Here is a 9,096-nt window from a genome sequence, read left to right as displayed (position 1 = left end):
TCGTCCCGTGAGCAGTGCTCCGTGGCTATGCACAACACATCTGATCTACAGTCATTTTCCTGCTGCCGCAGTAGAGCTGGACACTCGAGACAGCGGCTGGACAGTCCCCAAGCCAAATACACCATCTAGCCAGCTCTTGTCGAAAAGCGTGAAGAACCCCTGGTTCAGATGCCGCCTTTCTCTTGACTTTTAAGAGTGGTATGTGCTCGGTGCCTCTCAGTTTCAGCTTCATCGTTATTCAAAAGGAAGGACCCGCTTGGTCTCACAGCAGAACAGAAGAAGAACTTGTGAAATTTAGAGCAAAATAATGCAAGCCGGTCTTTACAAAAATAAAAATAAATAATAAGGTTGACAGTGTGAAAGGAGGTGGGATTCTAAGTTCTTGGGGTTAACCATCTCAAGTGGACCAAGTCCAGTTCTGAAGAAGTAACCAGCAACTGTACGGTCCCCTGAATCTGAGCATCATGGCGGCCCTTTGATGGGGATACATTCAAGTTATATACATCAATACAATTACTAAGAAAGTTAAGGTGTTTTTAAAAATTAATTCAGAAGCCAGGCACAGTATATAACCCTTTAGTCCCAACACCTGGGAGGTGGGAGCAGGCTGGCCATGAGTTCAAGGCTGGCTTGGGCACACAATGGCATCAGGCCAGTTTGACCCACATAATGAAAACCTGTCTGTGGCGTTTGCTCTGACTGTGATTGCCTGGGAAGAGAGTCTCACCAAGGGACTGTCTGCTGGTGGTCTGTAAGCACGTCTGTAGGGGGCTATCTTAATGGATGTGGGAAGACCCAGCCCGGTGTGGGAGGCTCTGTTCCCAAGACGAGGGTCCTACATTTGCACGGGACTGGAGGAATGGAGTTGAGCATCAGCAAGCGAACAGCAGGTATGCACACACTTCTCTCTGCTCTTGACCGAGGGTGTGATCTGACTGGATGCTGGAAGTTCCTGCGTTGAGTCTTCCCAGCAATAGACTAAGTTAGGGTTATAAGCTAAGTGAACTCCTGCTCTTCTATGTGACTGTTTTTGTTTGGATATTTTATTACAGCAGCAGAAATGAAGCTGGCACACAGTCTTAGAAAAAAAAAAAAGATACAATTTAGTATGCAGAACTCACACTCATTAAACTATAAAATACGTTTTCTAGGAGTTAGAGGGATGGATCAGGGGTTAAGAACCCTGGCTGTTCCTCCAGCACTTCTGGATTTGATTTCCGGCACCTACACGGTAGCTCACAATTATCTGCAACTCTGGTTTTAGGGATCACATGCTTTCTTCTGGTCTCTGAGGACACCAGACAGGCAAGTGGCGCACAGATAAACATGATGGCAAAATGCCACACATATAAAATAATAAAATGTGGGGGTTTTTTTTTGTTTGTTTTTGTTTTTGGAGACAGGGTTTCTTTGTGTAGCTTTGCGCCTTTCCTGAACTCGCTCTGTAGACCAGGCTGGCCTCGAACTCACAGAGATCCGCCTGGCTCTGCCTCCCGAGTGCTGGGATTAAAGGCGTGTGCCACACCGCCTGCTAAAATGCGTTTTCTAAAGATGCATTTTCTGGCTGGGGATGCGCATAGTTGGCAGAGTGGTTGCCTAAAATGCACTTTCCCGGGTCTCAGCTTCTTGGCAGCAGTAATAACACTAACATTTGTTGATTTGTGTAATACATTAAGGTAGACAAAAAGTCTCTTACCTCACACCCCTAAGAACTCTATGAAGTGGAAGTATCTAACCACAAAATTCACCTACTTTTCAAGAAGTAACAGTTTGATTCACTGAACCAAGCGCAGGGGCATTTGAAGGTCTCATCAGTGTGCATCCACGCACAGTATACATATTTCTGGGAAGAGTTCCATCCAGCCTTCCGCCTGTGGTTACACTTTGTCACTCAGAATCCCAAGTGGTTTAAAAAGAAGGATTCTCCCAGAGGGAGACCTCACATGTAAGAATTTAGGTTTTATGGCCAGGCCTTGGTGATGGATGGTATTGTTTAAAAAATCCTTAATGGACTTAGGTTGTGATCTAATACTCTCCTCTCACCTCAAATAGGGCCCTCCCAGAGAGCTAAACAGAAACATCCAAGCCTCATTTCCTTATGTCAAGTCTCATCTCAAGACCATCCGCAGAGACAAACCCACACCGCAAAGCTGAGGAGCCAGGGTTCATTCTCTAACATTTCTTGTTCCCCAACTCCTCATAACCCCCAAGTATAACAAAAATAGCTTCATCTCTTCCAGAGCCCTACAACTGAGCCGGCCCGCTAAGAGGAAAAGAGCAGCCGTATTTACTTAGGGAAAAGACTGGAATCCTAGATATTGCTGCAGAGAGAATTTAAACAGTGGATTTTTTTTTCTCCCCAGAAAGAATACACTATAATCAACCTTCTGGACCATATCTTTTCATACACTCTGAACAAATTTTGGTTTACCTCTAGAACCAAAATCTCCCTCTTCAGATTGTCAGGCAGAGCTTTCACCAACTGGCATGTCTGGGGCAGGGTATGCATGAGTAACTGACCACAGCTTTTTGGCATCCCATTTTTATTCAGTTCTTTGTAAACACTGCAGGCCTGAGAAGACCCACAAAGAAACAAAGTATCAAATGGGCACACACTGGGGGGGTGGGGGGGGGGACGACTTTGTTCGGCTATTCAAAAGAGGTTTTGTTTTGCTTGGTGTTTGTTCGTTTGTTTGCCTATCCTTACCTGGAGGATTCTGACCCTTTTTCTGGGTACTTCTCATCTGCGCTCTGCCACTGGGTAATGCTTCTCACCAGGGGGGGGGGGGGGGGGGGGGGGGGGGGGGGGGGGGGGGGGCTCTTTGGAAACATGGAGACTTCTGGAATCATACTGGGTTGTCACAACGAGGTTGGGGGTGGACCCTGGCATCTACTGGGGAGAAATGAAGGATGATGCTAACTATTCTAGAGCACCCACATCAGAGTTATCAGTCCTAGGTAGATGCTATTCTGAGAGAGACACATTGTGCCCTGAAGGTCTAAAAGGCCTCAGATTAGGGACTCAGTAAACATGTTTTTAGAATAAACAACCCGAAACATCATTTCTTGTTCTATTGCTGGGTTCTCTCCCAGCAGCCCAACACTGTTCTCAGTGGTGTTCCTAAATCATCCAAGCACTGGGACGCTTCTCACAATCTCTTCATTTCCCCTTCTGAACTAATCAAACCATATAGCCCTGTCCGGCCTTGAACTCACAGAGGGCCGCCTGCTTCTGCCTCCCAAGTGCTAGGATTAAAGGTGTGGGCTACCACGCCCAGACTTCTCCTCAAGATCTTTTGATGCTTCTTAAATGTCAGAGGTATCTCCTGGGTTATTGGTGGATGGAACTGTTCAGTTTCCTTCCACACAAATGAGCCATAGGAATGGCCAAACAAGATTCACCATGAATATGTAGTCGCTAAAACTGGATGGTGTGGTCCTGGAGGGCTCATTCTATTTTTACATACATGTAAAATCTTCCAGACAACAGGTTTTCAAAGTAAAGCCGATGAACTAATGAGCGTTCTACATCCTCCTTCCGCAGGGACCGAGCACCTCATTCTGGTACTCGACATTTCTGCTCTTCCCTACTCTTCCCCCGCATCTCTTCCCTAACCTGAGGACAAACTTTTTTTTTTTTTTAAGAGTATTTTTGGTTCTGGAAAATCCAAATGTGTTCCAAAAAGTCACGCCTCTTTGAGATTAATTTCTAACTGACATTTGAAACTCTCTTTCCCAATACCCCTTCCTCTGCTGAAAGAACCTAGTTTGACTGTGAGGAAAAGGGAGAAAAATCCACATTTACTGAGTATTCATGATATATAGGGGCTTTTATTTTTAAGTGTGGAGAAAAATCCAGAACTGCAAAAGTTTAAGTTGCTAAGAATTAAAAGCCGAGTATAAATCATGGCAAGTTGGGAAACCTGCCAATACGCTGAAGTATTTCAGAAACGACGGCAGGATGGCACCACCTCAACTATTTTAATTGTTTTGCCATAAACCATAATACTCATCAGCTATTCGTGTTTTCTGCTTTTGTGTGTGTTTAAGTCATAAAGTCACAGAAGGTCTGAGTTTGCTCTTTTAAACACACCCTAACATTTTAACCCTGTCCAGAAACGTGTTTTCTTTTTTCCCCCTAATTTCTTCATCTGATTTTCAGCTCCTATTCTTTAGATTACTTGGGCACTGTCTTGATAACAGTGGGCCATGGGGTGAGGAGGGGGAGGGCCGGAAGGGAGTGGAGGTGAGGAGACAGCTCCCTATAATCTTGGCAGTTATTAAAAACTGGTATTAGGCTATGAGTGTTTGTAGAGGTGTCAATTCAAAGGGATGGATTTGAACCCTGGCCTGCTACGTACAGTGTGTGGCCAGGTCTGTTAAAGCCCATCTCTACAAGCTACTGTGAGAATTAAATTATAACAGCCTGAACATTTAGCACAGGAAGGGCCCTGCACAAAACAAATGCATCATGGATGTTGCATCCTCATCACCGTCTCCAGCGCCTCGACAGTCTAGCATCTTCATCCATTGTTGAAGGTTTCAGTAGCATGAGGATCAGCCAACGCTGATCTGAGAGATCAAAGATGGCAATGACATACTCAGCAAGGTTCCACTAAAAATGGCCCATGGGAAGAGCCTAGAATTATTCATGTAGCTTTGATGGCCGCGTTCCCTGCCCACAAAGGAAGAAACACTGCCTGAAAGATCTCGTGGTTACTGGCAGTGGCGGCTGCTACTCTCTACCTACATCTGTGGTCTCAAAAAACCCAACTGCAAAACAGAAAGGTGGACCAAATGGCCAGAGATGGTTGGCTCTGTGGCAAGGACATCAAGAGGAGCGGTGAACGTGGACAGTGAAGCTGCTGGGTCAGGGCATCCCTCATCTCCCACGTCCAGAAAGAACATCAGTTACCAGTATTTAAATAAGCCACTGCTATTGGGCCAACGATCACCTGCCTTTTCCCAAAGATATTCCAGTGCCCTGTGCGGCTGAGAGAAACAGATTTCAGTGATCTACATGGAACAGAAATGATTTCAGAGCCAAAGAAAATAAACACAGAAGGTGAGGGGAGTCATTAGCAATCAGAAAACCCACCTATTCCTGCCAAGGAAGGTGAATTTGCATGTGGCCCCTGGAAGCTGGTACCGCAGCTCAACCTCTCTAGTTTGCTTCACAAACCTGAGCAATAAACTCTTCACCCACTTGCTTCTCCACTAAACTCGCACCTCAATTAGCGAATCTCATGAAACTGCTTTGATATCTGGTTAAAAAAACAACACTTTCCTCCTGAACTTTTATGTAAAGAAAACGCTGAACATTTAATATAATGACTCTTGAGTTTAAATAAAAGTAATTACCTAATTTACTAGAGAAATTACTTAGAAAAATACCACTGCAGTTAAAAAAAAAAAAAGAATGAAAGAATTGCTGGAAGTTATAGTGTTGTAATATTAATGCCTAAGTACTGTCTGGCATGGGCACAACCAGCTGCTGAGTCCAATTACCAGCTGAATGAGCGCTCTCAAAATAGGGTAAGGTAAGGGATGGGGAGTGAGGGGGCTGCTGCTATTGTTAACTACTTTTATAGCACAAAACACAGTCAGCTGTTGCCCAACTATGAATTCTTTGCAACACAATTTATTCATATTCCTCTCCCCCAAACTCAACAACAAGGGTAGCAGTATTTGGGCAGCCCAAGTTAAGGGAGACTCTCTATTGTACCTTTCAAATGGCGGAGAAGCAACTCTGACGGTAAAGTGAGCCACATTCAAGACAAAAACCAATCAACATCTGATATGTATACTCTGAATCTGGGAGGGTCAGGAAATGAACCGGAAATCTGTTCCTCTCAGCAGCTCAGCTGAGGGTTGTGGCTGGAGGGGGCTGTGTGTCCCCTGTTCCAACCTCCCCTTTCTAGATGCAGAATGTGAAATACAGAGGTCGTGAGTGCTGGTCACAGCCAGTTGGGTATGGAGGGTGCCAGAGCAGTACCCAAAACTTCAGGGTTGTGGGCCAGTCCCTACCCCATGCTCTCCTGCCTTTCTGAAGGGGTGAGATACCTGGAATGGTGCAGCTCTTCTTACAAAGACCACATCTTACTGAGAAACTGGCAGCACCCACCGGCCTCCTCTCTGGTAGCTCATGACTGCTCCAGAACCACCCATTGCTTAGTCCTGCCAAATCCTAGCCCCAAAGTACCATCTAAGGGTCACCCTAAACCCAGATCTGGTGTCAGCACCAGCCAGCATGGCTCCCCTCTAATGCCCAGCAGCTGGGTCCAAGCTGCTCACTAGCTTTTGTTGGCTTCTCTCTGTCCTTCAGGATGGTGGGACAGGGTCCATAATTCCAACGGTGGATTACCTTACCCTGGAGGCTCAACATCCCCTCTCACCCCCTCACTCTGCCAGCCTCTTCTCAGCTTGACACCCTTGATAGCAAGGAGAGTGACAGGCTGTTTCTAGACAGGGAGGATTGTAACTACTCAGATCACCCACGGGACATGTGATCCCACCCCTCAGCTGTTGACAGCTGCCTGATACATCCTGGCTTGCTCATGCCCCTGGCGCTGTGGTGTTCTCCCTACTGTCCCTGGGGTTCCCTGCTGGGTGTCTGGCCCTGCCTGTCCTCCCTAGTGCTGACACCACACATTTCAGGACACGTCCCCCCTTTCCTCCTATTCAGCACAGCTTGGTGGGTGTTCTTATAACATGAAGCAATGGAAGCTCTGGGCAGGAGGAGGAGCCACAAAGTTCTGAAAACTCATTTATAAATCTCAACTTTCTTTCTGCCAGTATCCCTAAATGGATGATGTCCACAGACGATAATCTCTCCCAAAGGTTATCTGTGGTCTTGATGCAGCGTTATGGTCGCTTGCAGCCAGCAGAACTGTGAGTAAGTGTGGAAATCTGGACTCTGAATTACGTGCAAGTCCCAGCGTGCCACAGACTCACACATGCACAGCTGAAAATATAGTGGAGAGTAACATGGCGGAGCCAGCCTCTATGACGCTCTAATTCTTTTGTGGTGCGTAGGATTGAACCCAGTGTCTTCTGCATGCTGCCTAGCTCTCCTCCACTGAGCTATTTCTCTGGCCCCTTGATCTACTCTTTCAAGAAGTAACTTGTAAATGAATTACAAATAGCCACAGTGACAGAATCAGAAATCTCTTGGGGGCAAAGAATTATTTTCTAAATGGACTTGCCCTAAACTAATTTTTTAAATTACATTTATGTGTTCAATATAGATGGGTGTACATGCGGGTGCATATGTGTACCATGGAACACACGTGGACAGAGGTCAAAGGACAACTTGGGAAAGTCAGTTCTCTCCTTCTACCATGTGAGTTCTGGGATCAAACTCAGGTAGTCAGGCTTCAGGGCAAATACTTGAACCTGCTGAGTGAGCTCACTAGCCCTGATTTATTTTTTGAATAAAACTGGACTTCAATTTATTGAACTAACTTTTAAAAAACTTATTTGGTCTGTGTATGTGTGCACATGTGTTACATCATACAAGTTAAGGTTGGAAGAAATATATTACTGTGTGTATCTCTGTGTGTGGAGGCACATGTCATACCATGTAAGTGAAGGTCAGAGGAAACTCATTAGTCAGTGTGCCTGTGTGCATGTGTGTGTTCATACATGTCACACTATGCAAAAGGCCAGAGGACCGTTACAGGAGTCATGTCTCCCCCCCCCTCCCGTTCTCACCTTTATAATCAACTTGGTGGATCACAGCCAGGGGCTTGGTAAATGTCTTCTTATGTTGCATCATGGTCCAGATCATGGCGGCGTCTAGAGAGGTGCAGGCCTCGTCAGGGCTCACACACTGCAGAGAGGCAGAGCAAGGCAGTCATGGCTCACAGCAAAGTCACCAGCCCTGCACAGGCTGTGTGCTGGTCCCTTAGCAGACAGCTCACAGCTGCTAACCATGGGGAACACCGTGCATCTGTGTGCTCTCCAAAGAACCCTACATAGTCAGGGAGCCAGCAAGGCAGACCCAGTATGTCTTCAGCTATACTGGAAAAATCAATGGAGCTTACAAATATCCTCGTCGGCTCTTCTAACAAAAGAGTTAGAAGTTTCAGAATCAGTCTGGCAAATGGGAGAGCTACAGGTGTGACGCTCTTGGCTCTGTATAATAATGGCTTCATTTAAATGGTCTATGATAACATCTATAACCTGTGATTGTGGGAAACTGCACGTATTGTGTTATAAAGATGATAGAATTTATATTTGTCATCTAAAATGGTAAGCATATTGTCATGTTTTTTATATTCTACAAAATTAGGTTTCCCACAATCACTTGTTTTCTGTTTGTTTTAATTTGGACTTTTTTTTTTTTAAATCTCCTGGTGCAGACATTTAGTCTGGTACCTCACACATGCTCAGTGCATGCTCTAATACGTCACCCAGACTTGAAAGTACAAGTTCCAGCAGTTTCTAATTATTTAAAGGCTTGAAACTTATCAGGGACATGCTGGGGGTGGGAGCATCATATCAGAAAAAGCTTATGCTTCTCTGGGCCACACATAAGTCAGAGACACATCATAAGAAGACATTCCACCCACCAGCACCCTGAAAAGAGCTTTCCTTTCCTATAGAGGGGGAGGCATGTATGTCATTGTTGAAAAGGTGTGTAGCTTATTCCACTCCTATATTTCCCTTTTGCTGTCTGGGTAAATAAGAGCGTAGGGTACTAACTCTGTCTCAGGGGCTGACCTGGGCCAGACACTTAACTCACAGCAGAGGGCAGGGCTGGTGATCATGGCACCTTTCCCTAGAAGGCCACACAAGTGCCCAAGAGTTACTAGGACCAGGGAACCGCTGCCTTTCAGGAGGAGGCGGCGGTCTCACAGCTCCTCCTGAGCACGCCTCCTGCACGCACTCACCCGCCCTGCCTTTGCTCTTCTCCCCCGGAGGAAAGTGCCTTGTTACTTTCTAGACAAGGACGAGGGTAGCAGCAGCTCTACAGACGAAAGTGAGTAGGGCCCAGCCTGTGTCTGTTCCCTGGGGTTGGTAATTTAGTGTGCATTTATTTGTAGACAAAACTCTATAGATTCCCCCCTCCCACTTTTCCTTCCAGTCTCTATA

The 9,096-nt window shown here is 45.9% G+C and overlaps 1 protein-coding gene across 1 annotated transcript in view; it reads right to left on the bottom strand.

Moving 5' to 3' along the window:
- The window catches only part of Tgfbr3 (transforming growth factor beta receptor 3), a 183,279-nt gene that overhangs the window by 19,505 nt on the left and 154,678 nt on the right, over nucleotides 1-9,096 (bottom strand). The window contains exon 14 of the mRNA XM_036201220.1: nucleotides 7,714-7,831. Coding sequence (XP_036057113.1) covers nucleotides 7,714-7,831 — 118 coding nt within the window. The remainder of the gene's footprint in view (nucleotides 1-7,713; nucleotides 7,832-9,096) is intronic.

Source organism: Onychomys torridus, chromosome 10 (genome assembly GCF_903995425.1).
Source record: "Onychomys torridus chromosome 10, mOncTor1.1, whole genome shotgun sequence".
Lineage (NCBI taxonomy): Eukaryota > Metazoa > Chordata > Mammalia > Rodentia > Cricetidae > Onychomys > Onychomys torridus.
This window is presented reverse-complemented; position numbering and strand designations above follow the sequence as displayed.